Raw genomic sequence first — 25941 nt, forward strand, 5'->3', positions numbered from 1 at the left:
TTTCACCTATGATCTTTTAGGATTTTTCTACAATTTTTCTACTTTTGACTGTAACATAGTGGTGACGTAGGGGCCAGGGGAAGTCTTTTCTGAGGGCAACTTGCATTAGTTTAAGTTTGCATTAAGACAAGTCTCAGTCCAATCTGCCTGAACATTTAAACATTCACAGCAATGGCTAAACCTTACAGGTATAAGATATCTAGGCAGGCGTCAGCAAGCATATAATGTAGAAAACAACAGGATAAGTTGTTCAAAGGTTGCAAAAATATTCCAAAGTAATTCCATATTCCATAAGTAAACGGTCACAGTTTCATCTTCCACTCCCACTGATAGGCAAGAAAGTTGTTCACCACCTATACATCTACCCGATTTTTAAAAAGATAAGTCTATCTCAGTGTAAATCACTTGATCAACTTCTACCTACTAACCTGATAAGAACAGGGGTATACAGCAGAGCAGCGATTGGAGTTACGTTAATGCCCATCAGCATCTTGTTATCGATATCCTGCAGACCCATATTTCCATATTTCACATCTCTGTATGTCTCATCGTAATGTAAAATCAGCTGCATCTGCAGGAGACCTGAAAAACAATGTCACATGACCATATCAGATGAATATTAACGTCTTATAAAAAAACACAGAGAACAGCAAGCCTCAAAAGTAATGAGTGAGCACGCAACCGCTCCTCAGACCACACATCAATACAAGGTATTCAATGGCCAACCTAAGCGGGCGCCTGACTTCTTTTGAGAACAGATGCCATAAAAACCCCACGTTGGTGTTGGATTTCTATGGCTCACTTACAGAGGTCCTGGGGTCTCGAAGGTTCCCATATGTCTCTAAGTGGAAAACCCACGTGGGGAAAACTTTGGATCCGTTCTCCTGGAATCAAAATTTGGCTGAACTCTTCTAAATGCTCTAGGAACAACAGAGAGTCAAGAGAATGCCTACAAGCTACTTTCCTGCTGATATAGGACCCCAGTACGGGTGGCCAAGTTGGTTCCCTCAGCATCCCCTTCTGTTTCCGGGGCTGCAGGGAGCCTGGCACCTTTCTACAGACCTGGTGGCCCTTCCCGAAACCTCTATGATTTTGGACCAAGGTCTACTCCCTAATTATAGCTGTTCTACATGTCACATTACCACACAACCCCATTGTTTTCTTGGCAGCGTGACAGACCATAGCTAAGGCCTGGTGCCAACCGTTCCTTAACTTTTCTGAGGTTAAACAGCGCCTTATGGTGCACGAGAAGCTCAAGTCCATTCTCCCAGTCGCATTCCAATTTCCTGAAGGTACGGGACCCCTGGCTGACTTTAAATGACAGTCTGGACGGCTCCCTTTTATCGATCTGATCATCTGTAGGGCTCGTCTTTGGGTGGCACAATAGATTGCACCACTCTGGGATGTTCTCCCCCCTTTTTTTCCCTCTCTACCCTGAGACAAATCCCGTTTCCTCCTGATTCTTTCTCCCCCTTCTTCCTTGGGCTGCTCAAGCTACTAGCTGGCCCTTCTTTACCCCCTTTCTTCCCCTTGGCCTTCAGTTTCCTTGCAGGGATTCCTTAACTTTCCTTAAGGTGTGCCTTGAAAGATATAATGCCGCCGGACTTGTACAATTTCTAAGCCCATTTTCAATCTGTGAAGAGTTCTTTTCTTATATTTACATGGGCCAGTTGGAATGAACTGGTTTCGATTACTGTACTTTGTTTTGCTATGACTTCCAATGTGCTCATTTCTGTTCATTCTTCTGTACCTTGTTACAGAACTTTGAAAAACCCAATAACACTTTTGTAAAGCAATTTAAGATGGCCAAAAATATCACAGGATGATAAGAAATACAAGCACATTTAGATGTTCTGAAGCAGACTTTAATTCTAGCTTGAGCATTACCATTTCACTCACCTTATCCTTTCTGTTATTGCTCTGAGGTGGATTTGGAAGGCTGAAAGGTGCCTACGGGTCGACCCTTTTGGGTCACCAACTGAATGGTCTTGATGTAAGGGTGGACTATCTTCTTTTTTTTTTCCCTCTCTTGCTTTTTCTTAGTGTACACAGTAGTTTGACACAGTAGATGTGCTCTTTATAGGGTTTACAAGTTCAATCTTTTTGCTCCCCTCTTCTTTTTATTTTTGGGGAACAAGGGGAGAGAATGAATGATTGAGGTTCACATGTATGAAGAAGGGCAACCAAACTAATAAGAGGCATGGAGGAGCTCAGCTATGAGAAAAGATTAAAGGAACTGAATTTATTCTCTCTTGAGAAGAGGAGATTAAGGGGGGATATGATCACCATGTATAAATACATAAGGGGTCCATATAGTGAACTTGGTGTAGAGTTGTTCACTTTAAAGTCAACACAGAGGACAAGGGGGCACTCTTTACATCTAGAGGAAAACAGATTTCGTCTCCAATTGCGGAAAGGTTTCTTCACCGTAAGAGCTGTGAAAATGTGGAATAGACTCCCTCCAGAGGAGGTTCTGGCCAGCTCACTAGATTGCTTTAAAAAAGGCCTGGATTCTTTCCTAGGTGTACATAATATAAATGGGTACTAAATTTTTTTAGGTAAAGTTGATCCAGGGAATATCCGATTGCCTCTCGGGGGATCAGGAAGGATTTTTTTTTCCCTGCTGTAGCAAATTGGATCATGCTTTTCTGGGGTTTTTTTTAGCCTTCCTCTGGATCAACTGCGGGTATAGGATTGTGTATATGGGATTGTATGGTTGGGTTTTCAATACTGGTTTTTTTTGGTTGAACCAGATGGACTTGTGTCTTTTTTCAACCTGACTAACTATGTAACTTTGTAACCTTTACGTTTGGATACATGCATATCAACTATAATCCTTTTTTTCATTTTTTTGTTGCTCTGGGTGTGAAGTATTTAGAACTAATTAACAACCCTACATCTTGTTCACATCTTTATTGCACATTGTTATATTACAACCATAATGTTTGTTAAGTATAACCTTGTGAACATGTATGGACCCTCAATTTCTTGCTTTGTTTGTACGAAAAATCTCAATAAAAATGATCTGATAAAAAAAAGGATGAATTATTGTTTTTCCTATTAAAAGAGGGAAGGGCTGAAGGATCTGGTTGGCCATGAAGGAGACAATACTGAAAGAGTTGGTGAATCCAACCCAGATGACCGATTTTGGACAGGCTCTCTTCCCAGCTAAGTATTGTCTTACACTATGCCATGCTGATACCACCTATCTCAATGTAATTCTACGAGACAGATCTGTATCACTCAAAACAATAGACCTTAAGCAATTGACCATGATTGGCAGCCAAAGCTTACCCGGTTAGGAGCTGTGGATCAGCAGTTATTTTATCTATGGCAAGAAAATGCTACTTTTCCTCATTTTTTTCTACTTTATATTAGGTTCAGTAATGCTGACATGTGTCCTATTGGTTTACATGAAGTGAGATTTGTTTATGAAAGGTCCACATGCCAGATCCTCAATCTTAATCGCAGCAGCACATCTTGGTTAAGAACACACATTCACCCTGCTGACTAAAGAGGTATCAGCACACTGGTTGGTTACTAGTGCTAGTTCTTCTTCATGCTCATGCAGTCTGAATGCTGCTGTGCTGAAGATCATAGCAAGACCATTTCAGATATGCTACATGCTGTAAAACTATAATGTTTTATTGATATTAAATGGAATTCGAGATCTGCCAGGTCGGCTTTAAGTTAAGGGAGGCTTCATGATGGTCTTGTCGCTGACTATAGAAACCACAATATCCCCTTTATTCCCTCCCGATATCATAATGAAAGAGGATTAGACTGGTTTCTATAGGTAACAAAGAACAGCTTTTTCTTCCATCTAGAGGACCTGCAGCCCAGATCTGTAACGTACCCAGATATACGCCGTATGTTATGGCAGCAGCCAAGCTTGCAGAAATAACGCTCTTTATGGTCAAAAGTTTTTTCCGGCGGTAGTATCTCTTCTCTTCTGCTTCTTCATCATATTCAGCGTTGTTGCCCAAGATCTCCTCTAACTGTATGACAATAAAAACATGTCTCAGGATAATAACATAAAAAGCACGCAAAAGGCACAGAGAAAGTCTAGAGCGATACAAACACCACACTTTGCGAGTTTTGGAAATGAAAAACAATTAGTGCGCTAAAGAGAACCAGTCAATTTTACAAACCTTCAGAGTCCGTGGTGTCAAATGAGCTGAGTACTGTGGTGGGAATGCTTGACCTGTGCTCTCTGCTGCCCATATAATCTTAGCTATATGTATATAAATTTGACTTCAGAAAGCATTAAACTTGTGTTTCTCTTAGGGTGCCTTTAACTGAAAGAATTAATCTACAAAGCCCCAAAACTAGCATCAGGGAGTCTCTCCCAGAATGTGGCTTCACCTTTATACATTCAGCCAGGAGTTAAAAAGCCCTGCACTTGGAATTGAGCCACCACACGGCATTTACCAGGTGCATCTCATAACATTTGAATATCATCAAAAACGTAATTTATTTAATTAATTTATTTCAACAAGTGAAACTCATATTTTATATAGATGCGTTTCACACAGAGTGATATATTTCAAGCATTTCTTTCTTTTAATTTTGATGATTATTGCTTACAGCTAGTAAAAACCCGACATTCAGCATCTCAGAAAATTATAATCTATATTAATAAAATGCAAGTGTCTCTGCGTCCAGTTTTCCTGTGTCCGTGGGATTGCGCTACTGCGCATGTGCCTCACAGACAGCCGTTGGGAGTGCAGAGACTTAGCCCCGCCCTACTTCATTCAGTTAGGGCAGGACTTCCCAAACTGTGGGTGGCAACCCACTGCCGCATCTGAGTGAATAGCTGGCAGTCACTGCTGCCAGCCCATAGAAGTAGAAGCAGATAATGTCTACTGTCTGATTGGTAGGTAGGAATGGTTTATGCAAATTACCCACAGAACTGCAGAGCTGAAGTGCCATGCTGTATTTATTCTTTTCTAATATATATATAGAATTCATCACCGTAATGTGAAAAGGCAGTTGTTATGGGCTGGCAGCAGTGTCTGCCGACAACCCACTCATATGCGGCTCGCGACCCTACAGTTTGGGAAGTCCTGCACTAACAGACTGAAGGCGGGGCGTAGTCTCTGCTCTCTGCACATCTATCCGGACGGATGCATTACAGTGCAGTGTATTCTTATGTGAGAAATGGTAGAATATTGTGGGGACTCTGACCACACTATTAAAGGGGGACTCTGACCACACTATTAAAGGGGGACTCTGACCACACTATTAAAGGGGGACTCTGACCACACCATTAAAGGGGGACTCTGACCACACTATTTAAAGGGGGACTCTGACCACACTATTTAAAGGGGGACTCTGACCACATATGTTCTAGCACCCGTTATTTTAACGGGTGCAATGTCTAGTATTACATAAAAAAAAGGATTTTTATTACAAAAATGTTGGCTTACTGAAAAATATGCCCATGTACAGTATAGTATGCACTCAATACTTGGTCAGGGTTCCTTGCATGAAATACTGCATGTGGCGTTGTGGCATGGAGGCGATCAGCCTGTAGCACTGATGAAGTGTTATGGAAGCCCAGGTTTCTATGATAGTGGCTTTCAGCTCATCTGCATTGTTGGGTTCTAGTATCTCTCATCTTCCTCTTGGCAAAAACCCACATATTCTCTATGGGGTTTAAGTCAGGCGAGTTTGCTGTCCAATCAAGCACAGTGATACCATGATCATGAAACCAGGTATTGGTACTTTTGGCAGTGTGGGCGGTGCCAAGTCCTGCTGGAAAATGAGATCAGCATCTCCATAAAGCTGATCAGCAGAGGGAGGCATGAAGTGTACTAGAATTTCCTGGGAAAGGGCAAGGCTGACTTTGGATTTGATAAAACACAGTGGACCAACACCAGCAGATGGCATGGCTCCCCAATTTATCTCTGGCTGTGGAAACTTCACACTGGACCTCATGCAACTTGGATTCTGTGCCTCTCCTCTCTTCCTCCAGACTCTGTGACCTTGGTTTCCAAATGAAATACAAAATTCTCCACAGTAACATGTAACGCATCTATATAAAATACACTATATTACTAAAAGTATTGGGACGCCTGCCATTACACACACATGAGTTTTATTTGCATCCCAGTCTTAGTCCATAAATTTCAATATTGAGTTGGCCCACTCTTTGCAGCTAGAACAGCTTCAACTCTTCTGGGAAGTCTGTCTACAAGGTTTAGGAGTGTGTCTATGGGAATGTTTGACCATTCTTCCAGAAACGCATTTGTGAAATCAGGCACTGATGTGGACGCGAGTGTCTAGCTCGTAGTCTCTGCTCAAATTCATCCCAAAGGTGTTCTATCAGGTTGAGGTGCAGGCCAGTCAAGTTCCTCCACCCCAAACTTGCTCATCCATGTCTTTAAGGACCTTGATTTGTGCACTGGTCCAAATCATTTGGTGGATGGGGGATTATGGTGTGGGGTTGTTTTTCAGGGGTTGGGCTTGGCCCATTAGTTCCAGTAAAGGTAACTCTTAAGACGTCAACATATCAAAACATTTTAAACAATTTTATGCTTCCCAAATTTTTGGGAACAGTTTGGGTATGGCCCCTTCCTATTCCAACATGACTGCACACCAGTGCTCAAAGCAAGGTCCATAAAGACATGGATGAGTGAGTTTGGGGTGGAGGAACCTGAACAGCCTGCACAAAGTTCTGACCTCAATCTGATAGAACACCTGTGGGATGAATTGGAGCGCAGACTGTGAGCCAGGCCTTCTTGTCGACATCAGTGGTTGAACTCACAAATGCACTTCTGGAAGAATGGTCAAACATTCCCATAGACACTCCTAAACCTTGTGGACAGCCTTCCCAGAAGAGTTGAAGCTGTTATAGCTGCAAAGGGTGGGCCAACTCAATATTGAACCCCACGGACTAAGACTGGGATGCCATTAAAGTTCAAGTGCGTGTAAAGGCAGGCGCCCTAATACTTTTGGTAATATAGTGTGTAGGAGTTTCACTTTTTGAATTTAGAGGAAGTTGTAAAGGCAGGAAGGTTTTTATATCGTAATGCATTCTATGCAATAAGATAAAAAGCCTTCTCCGTGTAGCAGCCTCCCCAGCACCCCCTAATACTTAACTGTGCCCCCTCTGTCCAGCGATAGCCACATGTCCCTCAGCTGTCCGGGACCCTCCCTCCTGATTGGCTGAGACACAGCTGCGGTGCCATTGGCTCCCGCAGCTGTCAAAGTCAGGGAGCCAATTAGGAGAGAGAGGGGGTGGGGCCGAACAACAGCTCCTTGTCTGAATGGACACACATACCTGCAGCTCGGCTTGGGTTCCCCCATAGCAAGCTGCTTGCTGTCAGGGCACTCAGCAGGAGGGAGTGGCTAGGAGCGGGAAAGGAGGACCCGAGAAGAGTTGGGCCACTCTGTGCAAACCAACTGCACAAGGGAGGGATGTATTAGCCCCCGTTCACACTAAGGCGACCTGTGAGGCGACCTGGTCGCCTCACAGGTCGCCTCCCATAGGGAAGCTGCGGACCCGTTCTAATAGGAGCGACACAAGTCGCTCCGACTTAGAAAAAGGGTCCGGAGCTTCTTTGGGGCGACCAGGAGGCGAGCGCCATAGACTTCAATGTTATGAAGTCCGTGGCGGCCGCTCCGAGGTCGCGGCGCGCTGCTCGCACCGCGATCTCGGAGGTCGCCCCGGGAAGTAGCGTCGCGTGTATGTGAACCGGCGCTAACATGTTTGTTATTTATTTATTTCAAACAACACTTTAATTACTGAAATAAATTACGGTAACTTTTTGATGATATTCTAATTTTAATGAGATGCACCTGTAGTACCCTGTGTACTTTAGAGGTTAACAAATTGATAACTTCATCGCTTTAAAAGGACAGGTTTTTGCCAGAGTAAAGCAGATATAAACCTAATCACTAAAATCTCCTAAAGCTTTATAATCTTAAAGTCATTTTAAAAAACATTTTGAATTTTTTTTTTAAATCTGCAGTTTTCATTCAAATAATACCTGGTGAATCTGCCATGAAAAGTTTTGTTCAGACACTTCCTGTTACATGGTGACTAGGGATGATCGAACTTTTGAAAAGTTCGGTTCGACCAGAACACCCGAACTTCACGAAAGTTCGGTTCGGATTTCAGAACCCCATTGAAATCAATGGGACCCGAACTTCGGTAATCAAAAAACACCATTTTGAAGCCCCAAAACCCAATAAATGCCCCTAAAAAGTGCCTAGGGTTCTGGGTCATGCCCCATTAACTATTAATCACACAAAAAAAAGTTCTTAAAAATTGTCATTTTTGATAAAAAAAGCCAATTATTGAAAAATTAAAAAAAAAAAAAGAGATTTTTTGATTTTTACTTTGGATTTAGTATCTGGGGGGTCTAAAAGGTGTGCATGTGAAGTTTCAGCTCTGTAGCATGTCCAGAACCATGAAAAAAAAGAGATAATTTTTCAGTAGAACAGGGATGTGGTTCGGGAGCCTCCTTTAACTTTAACACCTATATGATCTTTTTTTCTGGTTCTGGACATGCTACAGAGCTGAAACTTCACAGGTACACCTTTTAGACCCCCCAGACACAAAATCACACAAAAAAAAGTTCTTAAAAATTGTCATTTTTGATAAAAAAGCCAATGATTGAAAAATTATAAAAAAAAAAAAAAAAGAGATTTTTTTATTTTTACTTTGGATTTCAGATCTGGGGGGTCTAAAAAGTGTACATGTGAAGTTTCAGGTCTGTAGCATGTCCAGAACCATAAAAAAAAAGATCGTTTGTATTAGAAAACTTTAAGCACAGGAATATGGCTTCTCTGCTGTAACACCTTGCCGGTTTAATAGCAGGCATTTTTTTGGGTTCTTTGCAGTCAGGAAAAACATCTGAACTTGTGTATAGTGGTACTGTGCACAAGTTCTGATGTTTTGCCTGCCTCCAAAACCCCCCAAAAAATGCCAGCAAAAACACACCTGGGCATTTTTTTTTTTTTTTGACGCTAGCGTTTTTTTTGGCATTTTTTGGGGTTCTTTTGAGGCAGGCAAAACATCTGAACATGTGTATAGGGGGTATATATAGGCATATATGTCTGAATATATACCCCTAGACATATATAGGTGTGATAGTAGCAGAAATATATTACTGTAAATGATTTCATTAGCGCAAACATTATATATTCAGACATATATGTCTATATATACCCCCTATACACATGTTCAGATGTCATGTCTGACATCAAACATGTCCTCAAAAAAACACTGGCAGTGGCAGCCCCTGCAGCATAAAAAATGCTTGCTGGTGAGAAGCCACATACCTGTCCCGAAGCAACTCAGAGAAATGATCATTTCTCTATAGCGGTCACCCTGCTATGGAAGGGTTTTGTCACCCTGCCATAGCAGTCACTGTCAGTTCACCCTACACTACACTACGGTCACCCTGACACTTAACACTTTCCCTACAGAAACTAAATTTTTGAAGCTAACTTAAGTGTAAAGGAGCACTCTAACTACACTAGATATCCCTTTCCTCACACTAAAAATAGCTAAATGACACTTTTAAAGTAGAATTAACAGAACTGCTTCCACTCTCTTCCATGTCCAGTATAACAATGCTGGGAATATGGCGGGGGCGATCTTATATACTGGGGGGCGTATTCACTAATGATTGGTCTAGGGACCCCCTAGTCACTCCAATCACATTCCTAGCATTCTCCTGCCCCCTCAATTGGCTTTTGCTAATGGTTCTGGTCCAATCACAGGCTTTTAAAGCCCATTTCCTGAAGCATTGCATTTTGGGCGGTTCTGGTTGCCGAATTCCGAACTTTTTGGGCAAAAAGTTCTAAATTCGGCCGAACCTCGAACACCCAATGTTCGGGCCGAACCGATGGTGGACCCGAACCGTTCGATCATCCCTAATGGTGACATGGTGACAAATGCTCTGTCCCTGTCTCCTAATTGGATCTCTGTGTTGTCTCTGTGTTGGATCTCTGTGTTGAACCATCTCCTGTGCCATGCCTGTACCATCTCCTGTGCCATGCCTGAACCATCTCCTGTGCCATGCCTGTACCATCTCCTGTGCCATGCCTGAACCATCTCCTGTGCCATGCCTGTACCATCTTCTGTGCCATGCCTGTACCATCTTCTGTGCCATGCCTGAACCATCTCCTGTGCCATGCCTGTACCATCTCCTGTGCCATGCCTGTACCATCTCCTGTGCCATGCCTGTACCATCTCCTGTGCCATGCCTGTACCATCTCTTGTACGATGCCCACAGCCCTGCATCTCCTGTACCATGTCCGCAGCCCCTAGAAGCCTCCGAAGTAGAAGCAGATAATGTCTACTGTCTGATTGGTAGGTAGGAATGGTTTATGCAAATTACCCACAGAACTGCAGAGCTGAAGTGTCATGCTGTATTTATTATTTTCTAATATATATATAGAATTCATCACCGTAATGTGAAAAGGCAGTTGTTATGGGCTGGCAGCAGTGTCTGCCGACAACCCACTCATATGCGGCTCGCGACCCTACAGTTTGGGAAGTCCTGAACTAACAGACTGAAGGCGGGGCGTAGTCTCTGCTCTCTGCACATCTATCGGGATGGATGGATTACAGTGCAGTGTATTCTTATGTGAGAAATGGTAGAATATTGTGGGGACTCTGACCACACTATTAACGGGGGACTCTGACCACACTATTAAAGGGGGACTCTGACCACACTATTAAAGGGGGACTCTGACCACACTATTAAAGGGGGACTCTGACCACACTATTTAAAGGGGACTCTGACCACACTATTTAAAGGGGATTCTGACCACACTATTAAAGGGGACTCTGACCACACTATTAAAGGGGACTCTGACCACATATGTTCTAGCACCCGTTAATTTAACGGGTGCAATGTCTAGTATTACATAAAAAAAAATGGATTTTTGTAAAATCTTACCGTAAAATCCTTTTCTCTTAGCTCATCGACAGACGTAGTCCTCGGTGATACACCACCTTCGGGTTATGTTACCTCCGCAGGAGCAGGACTAGACAGGAAATTAAAAAGCTCTGGCCACACCCTAGGGGCAGTCCCAGAGGGTATATCCTCTCTCTCTCTGCCTCAGCAAATCAGTTATGTGAAAAGCAGTGCTTAGAGAATTTAACCCAACCCAACTCCAAAACAGAGGGGCGGGGACTACGTCTGTCGATGAGCTAAGAGAAAAGGATTTTACGGTAAGATTTTACAAAAATCCATTTTTCTCTATCGCTCATTGACAGACGTAGTCCTCGGTGATACACCACCTTCGGGACGTCCCAGAGCAGTATCACAACTGAGGGGTGGGAAAATGGAAATCAAATCCCAATCTAGAAGGCCCAACCGGTGCCAACTAGAAGTTTACAATGCTCATCCTTAATGATGAGACTCAACCAAAAAAAGAGAAAACAATTTTTTTTTTTTTTTCAAACAGAAAAAAACCCTCGAGGTAGACCACCGGTCTCCTCAAATTGCGGCCTGCAAAACCTTGCGGCCAAATGAGGCATCCGCCGATGCCGTCACATCAATCTTATAGAATTTTGTAAAGGTATGTACCGACGACCAGGTGGCCGCCTTACATACCTGGACCACTGACGCCTGATGGCGAAAGGCCCAGGAAGTACTGAGCGCTCGAGTGGAGTGCGCCCTAACAGGGAACGGAGGACTCTGACCCTTAATAGAATAAGCCTGTACCACCGTTTGTCTAATCCATTTGGCAATGGTCGCGGCAGATGCAGGCAAACCCTTTCTGGGGCCATCCGTGATCACAAAAAGTGAATCCGTCTTACGGAAAGATTCCGTAGCTTTCAGGTATACCCTGATTGCCCGAACCACATCTAAGGAATGCAACGCATGTTCCCGATGATGCTTGGGCTGAGGACACAAGGAAGGTAGTACAATATCTTCATTCAGATGAAAATCTGAAACCACCTTGGGAAGAAAAGATGGCTTAGGATGAAGTACTACCTTATCCCTATGAATCACTAGGTATGGTGACTGGCATGATAATGCAGCCAGTTCTGACACCCTGCGAGCAGAAGTAATAGCCACCTTCTGGGATAGAGTAAGCAAGGGAATCTCCCTGATGTTTTCAAAGGGAGGTTTCTGTAGAACCGACAAAACCAAATTAAGATCCCAGGGCGGTAAGGGCGCGCGGACTGGAGGAGCCAGGTGCCGCACCCCCTGGATGAAATTCCGCACCAAGGATTTGGTAGCTAAAGGCTTCTGAAAGAAGATTGCTAATGCTGAAACTTGACCCTTGATGGTGCTCAAGGCTAGCTTCTGCTCAACCCCTTGTTGCAAAAAGGCCAATATTCGAGTCACCGAATAGGTACGTGGAGGAAATCCTAAAGATTCGCACCACGCAATATAAGTCTTCCATGTGTGATAATAGACTTTGCTGGAAGTCGCTTTCCTTGCTTTAATAAGGGTAGGAATGACTGAAGTAGACAAACCTCTGTCCTTCAGTACTTGGGTCTCAATGGCCAGGCCATTAAAACCAGCGACTGTAAAGCACGAAGGTAAATTGGTCCTTGAGACCACAGACACTCCCTGAGACGAAGTTCCCACGGAACGTCTGCGACTAACATGTCCAAGTCGGCCAGGCCAGGTTGAGGAGGCCAGCCTAGAATTTCTAGGACCACTGGCGCTGATTGGATCTGAACCAGGCGTCCCTAGAGCTATCTGGCCCCGACCATCCGAGAAAGTCTGGTCGTTTTCTGTTCCCACACATTTATCAGATACCTGATAGTTATCAGGAAAGGTGATCTTTTCTGGTTGAACCTCAGGGACCGAAGTCACCCGACTAGAGGCTACTTGGCCTATCTGGTCAACCAGATCCGATTCCTGTGAGGTATCGGGACTAATCTTAGGAAAAGGTAAAGGAAAAGATCTTTTCAGGGAACGGTAACTACCGCTTCCTGTGGTACTTAAATGTTGGAAGGGAAGAATCGCACCGGTAGTAGTGGTTGATGCTCGATCTAATGTCCAGAATACCGGTGAAAACGTCCCCCCACCCTGAAACCGGGTGGGGGCGCACCTTCAGGCTGTGTACTCCTTTGCTTCGGGTTTGGCTGGGTTGGTCCCCTTTTTGAACCCTCCTGGAGGAGTCTTGCCTTTCCCGCTAGTACCAGCCGGGCGCCCTTTATGGGCGGTAAAGAAAGGTCCTCGCTTGTTGCGAGGTCCCTTAGCTTTTGCAGCCTGTGGCAAAAAAGTGCTCTTGCCCCCAGTGGCATCCTTAATGATTTCATCTAGGTTGGCTCCAAATAGACGATTCCCCTGAAAGGGGAGATTGGTCAAGGTCTTTTTGGAACCTAGGTCAGCTGACCAGCATTTTAACCACAGCACACGCCTGAGGATCACTGCTAACTTAGATGCATGCCCTAATAGGGGAGTAGTGTCCAAGGCTGCGTCACAGATAAACCGTAGCCCTTGTATGATCTGTTCCATCAAATCAGATGTCTCCTGGGGAATATCTTTTCCCCTAAGATCTTGGCGTACCATTTTCGCCCATTCCGTAAGTGTCTGGGAAACTAGACCAATAACGATTACTGGTCTAAATGCTGACCCTATCAGAGAAAAGATAGTGCGGGACTCTGCTTCTATCTTTCGATCCACCGGATCCTTAAAGGACGAAGTGTCCTCCACTGGAATAACCGTGGCTTTATTCAGCCTGGAAATAGGCGGATCCACGACTGGTGGTACCGTCCATTTCTTAATGATGGATTCCTCAAACGGATAGCGTCTAGCAATACGCTTGGAAATAGTAAAGGTACGTTTAGAATGCTCCCATTCTCCTTTAATCTGATTACCAAAACATTTAGGTACAGGAAAAGCCTTCGCCGTCTTGATGGGCTTATTAGTCCCAAAAGGCCTCTCTGTTTCAGTTGCCTCTGCCGGTAAAGCCTCAAGTTTTAAGGTTTCTTGCACTGCCACAACTAGTGCGTCCACCAATGCTTCTTCCTGAATTATAGCCAGAGAAGAAGCGTCCTCCTCACTGTCTGAGGGGGCTTTACCTGGGATAACAGCCCTTGCAGAGGAACCTGCAACTGCCGTGACCATCTCTGAATCTGAGTCAGAGGTGTCAGATGGTATAGGGGTAGGCGGGGGTCGCTTCCTTGACCCCCGTCCCTGACAGGCCGCCTCCACCCGAGCCACCATAGACTCCAAAATTGCTGTAAATGACTCTATACTCTGTGCACCGGCGGGTCCCGAGGCCCCCTCGAGGGAAACAGGTGGGGGAATATGTGTGGCAGGGTCCATAATAACTCCAGTTACTTCCTGGATAATATAATTCAAAAGTAAAGAAAAAAACTTTTTTTTTTTTTTTTTTCTGACCCCCAGCGCCACAAAAAGCCCCTTAGTGTTACCTGCTTAGGGATCCCTATCGATCGAGAGAGAGAGAGATAGACCCCCAGGCTCACCACTTGATGCTCAGAGTTAAACTGCAACAGCTTACAGCGCTGTCTTGACAAACAGGAAGTCTTTTGGCTGGCTGCCCAGGAAGAAAGGAGGCGGCTCCGCCCCTCTGCACGCCTTCCGGCGCCTCCCCCAAGCTCCACGAGGTGTAGGATCACCTCAAACATGGCCGCCCCCATGCTGGAGACACGAGGCTACGCCAAAATGGCGGCTCGTGCGATCCAGCAAAAAAAATGGCGGCGGCCTAAACTGAATAGCGGTGTGCTGCAGGGCACACAACACTCTCTCTGCATGGGGATATGGCGTGGTTGGCGGTACCGGCCCTGGCGGACCGCGTGGCCGTTCGGGAGGCCTGCTAATAGCTGGAGATCTGATTTGGAAGGCAGTCTACATGTCCGTGGCTTCTGACTGGTAGGTAGCTTATACTTAACCCATAAGATTCCCAGAATGCCACAGATTACATCTTTAAAACATGTATACAATAGATTGTTAGCTCCCAAGCCAAGCCTCCTGGCTTTTGCACACATAAATCACACTCAAAGTAGGAGGATTTGTGACATGTTATAGGATAGAAAGGACTCTTTCTTACCATACAAAGAGGGGCCCGCGTTCACCACAAACCCGTCAGGGAAAAAGGGGGAACATACTACTCACCATACCGGAACCAGGCGGGCACCAACTCCTGACAGTACCCCTCTCCACCGGGGCGGGAGGGCTGTCGACCGATACGGACGCCGTGACTCATGGTCTTTGGCGTTTCGGCGAGACGTTTAACTCGCGTGGACAGTCCTTTAATGGGACTTTGTCGCGGCCGACCCAGCGCGGAGCTATGGCCTGCACGCGCTCGTAGGCTGAACTGGGGTGACCACCGGATCTCAACATCCAGCCCGTCGCCCAGTTCAGCTTTCTTGCTTGAAGATCTCACAGGAACACTGGAGAAAAAAAGCTGTCTAAAAAAATCCTTTAAGAAAAAATTCTTGCCAGGACCTAAGATCCCAGCAAGGTGTCTAGGTCCTTACTCCTAACTAGACAGAAAATAACTGATTTGCTGAGGCAGAGAGAGAGAGGATATACCCTCTGGGACTGCCCCTAGGGTGTGGCCAGAGCTTTTTAATTTCCTGTCTAGTCCTGCTCCTGCGGAGGTAACATAACCCGAAGGTGGTGTATCACCGAGGACTACGTCTGTCGATGAGCGCTAGAGAAAAGGATTTTTATTACAAAAATGTTGGCTTACTGAAAAATATGCCCATGTACAGTATAGTATGCACTCAATACTTGGTCAGGGTTCCTTGCATGAAATACTGCATGTGGCGTTGTGGCATGGAGGCGATCAGCCTGTAGCACTGATGAAGTGTTATGGAAGCCCAGGTTTCTATGATAGTGGCTTTCAGCTCATCTGCATTGTTGGGTTCTAGTATCTCTCATCTTCCTCTTGGCAAAAACCCACATATTCTCTATGGGGTTTAAGTCAGGCGAGTTTGCTGTCCAATCAAGCACAGTGATACCATGATCATGAAACCAGGTATTGGTACTTTTGGCAGTGTGGGCAGGTGCCAAGTCCTGCTGGAAAATGAGATCAGCATCTCCATAAAGCTGATCAGCAGAGGGAGGCATGAAGTGTACTAGAATTTCCTGGGAAAGGGCAAGGCTGACTTTGGATTTGATAAAACACAGTGGACCAACACCAGCAGATGGCATGGCTCCCCAATTTATCTCTGGCTGTGGAAACTTCACACTGGACCTCATGCAACTTGGATTCTGTGCCTCTCCTCTCTTCCTCCAGACTCTGTGACCTTGGTTTCCAAATGAAATGCAAAATTCTCCACAGTAACATGTAACGCATCTATATAAAATACACTATATTACTAAAAGTATTGTGACGCCTGACATTACACACACATGAGTTTTATTAGCATCCCTGTCTTAGTCCATAAATTTCAATATTGAGTTGGCCCACCCTTTGCAGCTAGAACAGCTTCAACTCTTCTGGGAAGGCTGTCTACAAGGTTTAGGAGTGTGTCTATGGGAATGTTTGACCATTCTTCCAGAAACGCATTTGTGAAATCAGGCACTGATGTGGACGCAAGTGTCTAGCTCGTAGTCTCTGCTCAAATTCATCCCAAAGGTGTTCTATCAGGTTGAGGTGCAGGCCAGTCAAGTTCCTCCACCCCAAACTTGCTCATCCATGTCTTTAAGGACCTTGATTTGTGCACTGGTCCAAATCATTTGGTGGAGGGGGGGTTATGGTGTGGGGTTGTTTTTCAGGGGTTGGGCTTGGCCCCTTAGTTCCAGTAAAGGTAACTCTTAAGACGTCAACATATCAAAACATTTTAAACAATTTTATGCTTCCCAAATTTTTGGGAACAGTTTGGATATGGCCCCTTCCTAATCCAACATGACTGCGCACCGGTAAACAAAGCAAGGTCCATAAATACATGGATGAGTGAGTTTGGGGTGGAGGAACTTGACTGGCCTACACAAAGTCCTGACCTCAATCTGATAGAACACCTGTGGGATGAATTAGAGCGGAGACTGTGAGCCAGGCCTTCTCGTCGACATCAGTGCCTGACCTCACAAATGTTCTTCTGGTGGTGGAAGAATGGTCAAACATTCTCATAAACACACTCCTAAACCTTGTATACAGCCTTCTCAGAAGAGTTGAAGCTGTTATGGCTGTAAAGGATGGGCCAACTCAACATTGATTCATTGATGTCATTGAACCCCACAGACTAAGACTGGGATGCCATTAAAGTTCATGTGCGTGTAAAGGCAGGTGTCCCAATACTTTTGGTAATATTGTGTATATAAGTTTCACTTTTTGAATTTAGAGGAAGTTGTAAAGGCAGGAAGGTTTTTATATCTTAATGCATTCTATGCAGTAAGATAAAAAGCCTTCTCCGTGTAGCAGCCTCCCTAGCACCCCCTAATACTTAACTGTGCCCCTCTGTCCAGCGATAGCCACATGTCCCTTGGCTGTCCAGGACTCTCCATCCTGATTGGCTGAGACACACCCGTGGCGCCATTGGCTCCTGCGGCTGTCAAAGTCAGTGAGCCAATTAGGAGAGAGAGGGGGTGGGGCCGAAGGACAGCTCCTTGTCTGAATTGACATGCATACCTGCAGCTCGGCTCGGGTGCCCCCATAGCAAGCTGCTTGCTGTTGGGGCACTCAGCAGGTGGGAGGGGCTAGGAGCAGGAAAGGGGGACACGAGAAGAGGAGGATTTTGGCCACTCTGTGCAAAACCAACTGCACAAGGGAGGGATGTATAATATGTTTGTTATTTATTTATTTCAAACAACACTTTAATTACTGAAATAAATTACAGTAACTTTTTGATGATATTCTAATTTTAATGAGATGCACCTGTAGTATCCTGTGTACTTTAGAGGTTAACAAATTGATAACTTTATCGCTTTAAAAGGACAGGTTTGCCAGAATAAAGCAAATATAAACCTAATCACTAAAATCTCCTATAAGCTTTATCATCTTAAAGTCATTTTAAAAAACATTTTTAATTTTTTTTTTTAAATCTACAGTTTTCATTCAAATAATACCTGGTGAATCTACCATGAAAAGTTTTGTTCAGACACTTCCTGTTACATGGTGACAACGCTCTGTCCCTGTCTCCTAATTGTATCTCTGTGTTGTCACCTAGTCATATAGGCTTCTGGGGGAGGCTACAAGTGTCTGTTTCAATGCACAGTATGCAGGCATGCAACAGGTCATCACCAATAAGAAGCCGGTTCTGAGAAATGCCATGCAGACATTGGTGTAGTGCATTTTGACTTAAAATAGCTGTAAAGAAGCTGCAGGAGATCCTCGGCAGGGAGATGTAACAATGAAAAAAGGTCAAAACAGGATTTTATTAACCTGTTACCAACCGCCCGCTGCCGATTTACTGCGGCAGTGCGGCCCTCCTGTGGGAAATGACGTAGTACTACGTCGGTCACACGCCTGCAGCTAGGGGGCGAGCGCACGCTGCCGGCAGCATGCTCCCACCCCTACTCGGCAGCGGGTACTCCGATGCATGGGGCAGGGGGCTCTGATTGCTGTCTGACACCCGCGATCGTTCCTCGCTGAGAGAGAACGGTCGACTGTTGTAAACACAGCTGACCGTTCTTCTCTCTGGAATGATCATAGAGCTCATGTGATCCTTCTATATGGGATCACAGGCCTCTATCATCATTTCACAAGCCAACCCCCCCACAGTTAGAATCACTCCCCTAGGCTCACAAGTTAGGCCTGTTGCATGTGTCCATGCGTGATTCATCTGGTCTGAGGGAGTGTCCGCACTGTATCCAATAGGGGAGCCTGTTGGACAGTGGAGGAAACCCAGCCAGTGACACAGGCTTTTGTAGCAAACAGTGGTGCATCCTGGGATATGTTATAAAAGCCACGGGCACATGTGACAGGGGGTCTTTGGGTGGGAAGCCACGTCCCAGAAGGAGGGTGACATTTGTCTCTCCTTCTGCTGCAGTGGATGGTGGTCACAGGCGGCCGGCCTTGTGGACCCGGAGTGTGGTGTCGAATCCAGAGGTCCAGGAAAGCTGACAAGTGGAGTTGAAGACAGCGCAACCTTGGGAAAAGCAGTGTTCATGAGTACCGGGAAGCTTGCAAGGGGTCTGCCCAGGAAGGGGACCATTACAGTGAAGAGTCAGTGGACGGGTGTCAGTGAACACAACAAGTAAGAAAGGGGGTGCCAAGTTAGAATCCTGAAGAGTCACTCAAATAGGATCACATTATCTATCTTCACTTCAGTGGCAAGGTGAAGCAGCGGCCTTGCCGCACACTACAACTAGTTGTCGTCAAGGTTCATAGTTGGAGTATCCCACTCATCCCTTCTCCTATCCCAGTTGAAATAAAAACACAAAAAAAACCCAACATCCCCTGGATTGATTATTGACTGAGCCAAGGACTTTCAATGCTAATTATCTGCTATCAGTTTCCGAGGGTAACCCAGGGGAATCCAGAAAGTGTAATTCTCAGCAGTCCTCTAGGGGGCAGTGCTACATGTATAAAAGCAAAGAGAGGAGCCTCTAAGTGTAGCACTATGGTTACATTTAATGAAGGTTCAACATTTAGCAACTCACATGGTTGAGGATTAAAAGAGCCATGTCTAAGTATGCAGGCAACTGGGGTAAAGCTGTTTGCATAGACCATCCTCCGCACCGCTGTCAGTCTGCAGTCATGACTGGGAAGACTACCCTGCAGTAGAGCGATCTGAAAGTGAGGGTTGAAGCACCTGTGGAGCGCAGTGTGGAAGGGATGACATTGATGGCGGTGCGGAGGATGGTTTATTTGGAAAGCTTTACCCCGGATGCGCATATTTTAATCATCAACCATGTGAGTTGCTAAATGTTGAACCTTCATTAAATGTAACCATAATACTACACTTAGAGGCGCCTCTCCTCTCTTTTATACTCAGTTGTGACATGACGCTACTTATATATTAAGACATCACTTGTTTATCAAGTCAAAACGTATTAAAAAAAATTTGCTTGTCTTGCAAAACGCTCTCAAACCAAGTTACTCTCAATCCAAGGTTTTACTGTATATATTGTACGTTCCCATTAGTGTACCGTAATCCGTACCCTCATGGAGCTTACAATCTAAGGTCCCTAACTCACATTCATACTTATACATACTAGGGCCAATTTAGACCAGGTCCTAGTATGTATATGTATGAATTTATACCAATTTAGGAGCCAATTATCCTACCAGCAGGTCTTTGGAGTGTGGGAGGAAACTGGAGTACCCGGAGAAAACCCATGCAGACACAGGGAGAACATGCAAACTCCAGGCAGGTAATGCAGTGGTTGGGATTTGAACCAATGACCCTAGTGCTCCTAGGCAGAAGTGCTAACCACTTAGCCACTGTGCTGCCTCAATGCATGTTAAAGCTTAGCAGTTTGTGCAGTGCCATTCATTTAGTACCAAACCCCAAACTAAAGCTTCAGTAGGGGGCAACGTGCCCATGCTGCAGCATACCAAAGCACACATGCCATGCCATGCCATGTCATAATAATGTTTTAGTCATTAAGGTACTCTGGCAGTCCATAGCAAACTGGTTGCCTAAACTCAATGCACTTTAATGTGGAAAATTTGAATAGAATGTATGCGATACGACACAGATATGAACCACATAGGTCTTAAGGGAGCTTCAGTGTCACATCAAGTTAACCACTTGCCGACCAGCCGCCGTAGTTTTACAGCAGCAGGTCGGCTCTGTAACGCAAAACGACATACCTGTACATCGTAGCAGATAGTGGGGGCGCACGCACGTGCTGATTGGCTGGAGGGGGACCCAATCGGTGGGTCGAGGGGACGCGATGTCTGCGGGGCACCCGCAATCCCTCCCCATGGAGACAAAACGGCGGTCTGCCGATGTAAACACGGCAGCCTGCTGTTTTGTCAGTGATGAACACAGGGATCCTGTGTTCCTCCTGTGTTCATCTTGTAACTAAACAATTAGAAAGCACCCCCTAGGCACACATTTAACCCTTTGATCACCCCTGGGGTTAACCCCTTCCCTGTCAGTGTCATTAGTACAGTAACAGTACATATTTTTTAGCACTGATTACTGTAGTAAGGTCACTGGTCCCCCCAAAAGTGTCAAAACTTAGGTGTTTAATAAAGAGGAGTGTGCTGTGCTCTCTGCTTCCCCCTACAGTGCAGTACCCTGCTAAAAAAGGAAAGGTACTGTGCTACAATGTTTTAAAGAGCTTTATACGTGTGTGTGTGTGTGTGTGTGTACATGTGTGTGTGTATGTGTGTATGTATGTATGTATGTATGTGTATGTATGTGTGTGTGTAAATGTGTGTATGTGTTTATGTGTCTGTGTATGTGTGTACATGTGTGTGGGTGCATGCGCCTGTGTCTGTATGTGTGTGTGTGTGTGTCATCAGAACTGCTTTTGTAGGGCTTGTTTGTGATAGCACCAAGGACTGCTGCTCCTCTGAAAAGCAATCGCTTTTCAGAGGCATTTAACAGGTGGTAAAGAGGCAATATGTTGCAACCATGCAATGCACACAGTTGCGGGGTGGTTGCAGTGCAGCCCCTTTCCCCCTGGGTATACCCCGCCCTTTTTTCTCCTTTTTTGTTTCTAGTTTTAGCCTTTTTACCTTTTCAATATTTTTATCTTTTTATCTGGTATTGGAGAATTATTATTTGCATATTTATTAATCTCCTTTATAAAGCAATTGTATGGATTATTGTCCAATTTTAACAGTATTTTTAACAATATGTGGTTGTGGCAACATAAGTCCTGTATGGTTTACATATGTTATATTTATTTGCTTTCTATGAATATTATGGTGGCTGCAATTTATTGTGTAGGCTCTATTCTGGGTTTTTTTTTCCGTTTCCCCATAGAGTTTTACATATATTTTGTGATGTGCCTTAAACTATGTAATTATTTATAGATCTCTTATTTTAATTGCCCGTATTGGGTTAATTATGCTTTTTCTTTATGTGATTGCTGTATTGCGCTTGAATGACGGTGTCCCTGTTGTTGACAGTTGCCGTGTGGTTAGTGCTCCACCGGACGTGGGTCTGTCCTGATTGGATGTTTCCGATTGGGCGACCTTCTAGAGGGGAGTTTACTTCCTAGGCCGTGAGCAGCGGTGAAGCGCAGGCTCTTCCTGGTTGGGATCGTGGACCGGAAGTGATGTATCTCCGTCGATGACATCACTTCCGGCGGACGCACTTCCGCCGGCCTGAGGCTTCCGGGACTCCTGCAATCAGTTTCAAGGCCTGTGACTATATAAAGCGTGAGGATGGCGGCGGACACTGCCTTTGAGAATGTCCTAGGGAGGACGAAACGTCCGCGTCCGCTTGTCTTCACGCTTGTTCCTGGTGTACCACTTTTATGTGCATTGATTTGTCTTCTAAATGTGAGTTGCCATTTACACCTTTTTTTACTAATAAAGCTGAGTAGTGTACTATGCCATTGGAGTCTTCCTCTTGATTTTGAGGTATTTCACCTACTGCACGGGTTGAGTTGGGTTATTGGAAGTGTGCCCTCCTTGGAGTGACCATCCTAGGATCGGTATCCGCACTGTAGAGGACCCTCTTCCTGGATCCATTTACCACTCGCTCATGTGACCCACCTTAACAGGGGGTCCAGGGTTTTCCGGTAAGCTGACATCCAAATCTGTTGCACTGGGTGATGATGTCTTCCATTTACTGACTCCATCTTTGGTGGCTGGACTCTCACATCTGTTTTATTGAGGATTATCATCCGTTTTAATATTTGGACTCTTACCTTTCAGTGATTTGTCCTATATTTATGATTGGCGCTGTACTTATTTTTATCCTTTTATACCTCCAGCTGAACCCACAGCATGTGTACCCCCCTCAGCTGCTGCCTCTGCAAGTGATATGTGAACAAGCCCTTGGTTTACATCTGAGTGGCTGCGTGCTGTGTGTAGGCCAGCCCATTCATTTCAATGGGCTTCCTTACCTGCAGAAATGCAGGGAAAGAAGTCCCCGACCATTTTTTTTTCACCAAAAGCACCCTATGTTTGCCAATCTGAGAGGTACCATTAACCGCTTGCCGACCGCCGCAAGTACATACAGTATACTGCGGCGGTCAGCCCCGGTCAGGCAAAGTGACGTACCGGTACGTCACTAGCCTGTGAGCCAATAGGGGGCGAGCGCGCGCCGCCGGAGGCGCGCTCCCACCCCCGCTCGTTCACTGACACCTCCGCGCGAATGACCGGCGGACCCGATGTCTGCCGGTCACTCGCGATCGTCCGCTGTGAAGGGAGAAAGGCAGGCGGCTAATGTAAACAAAGCCGCCTGTCATTCTTCCCTGTGTAACAGCACAGATCATACGGTCCTGCTATGCAGGACCGTAGATCTCTGCTGTTACATGTAAAGCCACATCCCTGCACAGTTAGAATCACGCCCCTAGGGACACACTTAACCCCTCCTTCTCCAATAAAGTTAACCCCTTCCCTGCCAGTGTCCTTTTTACAGTAACAGTGCATATGTATAGCACTGATTACTGTAGTAATGTCACTGGTACCCCCAAAAAGTGTCAAAAATGTCAGTCAAGGGTCCGATCTGTCCGCTGCAATGTCGCAGTCCCGCAAAAAAAAAAAAACAAAAACTGCAGATCGCCGCCATTACTCGTTAAAAAAAAAAATAAAAAATGACAAAAATCTTTCCCGTAGTTAGTACACGCAATAACTTTTGCGCAAACCAATCAAAATACGCTTATTGTGATTTTTTTTACCAAACATATGTAGCAGAAAACAAATTGGCCAAAAATGTTAAAAAATTTACATTTTTACATTTTTTTGGGGGGGGAATTTCATATAAAAAATGTGAAAATATTGTTATTTTTGCAAAATTGTCGCTCTTTTTTTGTTTATAGCGCATGATCAAAAAAATCGCACAGTTGATCAAATACCACCAAAAGAAAGCTCTGTTTGTGGGAAAAAAAGGACGTCAAATACATTTGGGCACAGCGTCGCACGACCGCGCAATTGTCCGTTAAAGTCACGCAGTGCCGAATCACAAAATAGGGCCTGGTCAGGAAGGGGGTAAAATCTTTCGGGGCTTAAGTGGTTAAGAGTTAATGGAACCCCTAAAGAGCAGAGCATTTGTCTGTGTGTCAGAAACGAGCGCGATTTTGCGTGTGTTACGCGACACACAGTAACGTGAACCAAGCCTTGGACAGGGGTGCCTCAAGACTGAAAATACTTTTCAAGGGCGCCCCGACTGGAAAAAAGGCTGAGAAACACTGTGCTAAGGCTACCACAAGATAATCTGGCCCCAAGCATTGTCCACACTACAGACACAATCCAAAGTGTTTTCACTGTAGTCAGTGTTCTGTAATTAAAAATAATTAGGTGAGATTTTTTTTAGATCACAAAGTGGGCATTTATGGTAACCAAACACTCTACAAAACACTGTAGTCTACAGTCCAAAAAATACAAAAAATATGTATAAATAGAAAAATAACTAGATGGGCCATTTGGTCTTTTTTTCTGCCATCACTTCTATGTTCTATCTCTAGTGGTTTAAAGTTCTAATTCTTCAAGGTAGCCCTCAGCATGTGTAAAAACATTAAAATGTAACTCTAGAATACTGACTTCATCTCCAGCATTGTTCCCCACCGTAATCCCCCAAAAGGCTGCTGAGGATATACTTTGAGTGCAGGGTGTTATTGACCTGACCCCTGTGGGGAGATCACCACATAGCCCTGCACTGACATATCATGATGAAGGGAATGGCGCTAAAGTCAATATGTCAGTGCTGCTCTCTGCATCATCATGGACTGCTCAAGCCAGAGCTAAGGGGGAAAGAAAGAGATCATGAACATCATGTGACCAGCCCAAAGACTCCTGTAAAAGTATAAAAAAAAGGAACCACAATGTTGCAAGGAATGTTGGACTTTGTGAGTGGAAGTGGGCTGGGTGGGCATTTGATGGAACATGCTGGGTGGGTATGGGATGGAACATGTTGGGTGGGTATGGGATATGGGATGGAACATGTTGGGTGGGTATGGGATATGGGATGGAACATGTTGGGTGGGTATGGGATGGAACATGTTGGGTGGGTATGGGCATATGGGATGGAACATGTTGGGTGGGTATGGGATATGGGATGGAACATGTTGGGTGGGTATGGGATATGGGTTGGAACATGGGTGGGTATGGGATATGGGATGGAACATGTTGGGTGGGTATGGGATATAACATGTTGGGTGGGTATGGGATATGTGATGGAACATGGTGGGTGGGTATGGGATATGTGATGGAACATGGTAGGTGGGTATGGGATATGGGATGGAACATGTTGGGTGGGTATGGGATGGAACATTTAGGGTGGGCATGGGATATGGGATGGAACATGTTGGGTGGGTATGGGATGGAACATGGTGGGTGGATATGGGATATGGGATGGAACATGTTGGGTGGGTATGGGATATGGGATGGAACATGTTGGGTGGGTATGGGATATGGGATGGAACATGTTGGGTGGGTATGGGATGGAACATGTTGGGTGGGTATGGGCATATGGGATGGAACATGTTGGGTGGGTATGGGATATGGGATGGAACATGTTGGGTGGGTATGGGATATGGGTTGGAACATGTTGGGTGGGTATGGGATATGGGATGGAACATGTTGGGTGGGTATGGGATATAACATGTTGGGTGGGTATGGGATATGTGATGGAACATGGTGGGTGGGTATGGGATATGTGATGGAACATGGTAGGTGGATATGGGATATGTGATGGAACATGGTAGGTGGGTATGGGATATGTGATGGAACATGGTAGGTGGGTATGGGATATGTGATGGAACATGGTAGGTGGGTATGGGATATGGGATGGAACATGTTGGGTGGGTATGGGATGGAACATTTAGGGTGGGTATGGGATATGGGATGGAACATGTTGGGTGGGTATGGGATGGAACATGGTGGGTGGATATGGGATATGGGATGGAACATGTTGGGTGGGTATGGGATGGAACATGGTAGGTGGGTATGGAATATGGGATGGAACATGTT

The 25941-nt window shown here is 45.1% G+C and overlaps 1 protein-coding gene across 1 annotated transcript in view; it reads right to left on the reverse strand.

Annotated features, from left to right (window-relative positions):
* Nucleotides 1–25941, reverse strand: part of UNC93B1 (unc-93 homolog B1, TLR signaling regulator) — an 82109-nt gene that overhangs the window by 39102 nt on the left and 17066 nt on the right. The window contains exons 3-4 of the mRNA XM_082266738.1: nt 3857–3998; nt 429–582 (exon numbers count right to left, since the gene is read on the reverse strand). Coding sequence (XP_082122864.1) covers nt 429–582; nt 3857–3998 — 296 coding nt within the window. The remainder of the gene's footprint in view (nt 1–428; nt 583–3856; nt 3999–25941) is intronic.

This window comes from Pelophylax lessonae, assembly GCF_965119305.1.
Source record: "Pelophylax lessonae genome assembly, chromosome: 9".
Taxonomy (NCBI): domain Eukaryota; kingdom Metazoa; phylum Chordata; class Amphibia; order Anura; family Ranidae; genus Pelophylax; species Pelophylax lessonae.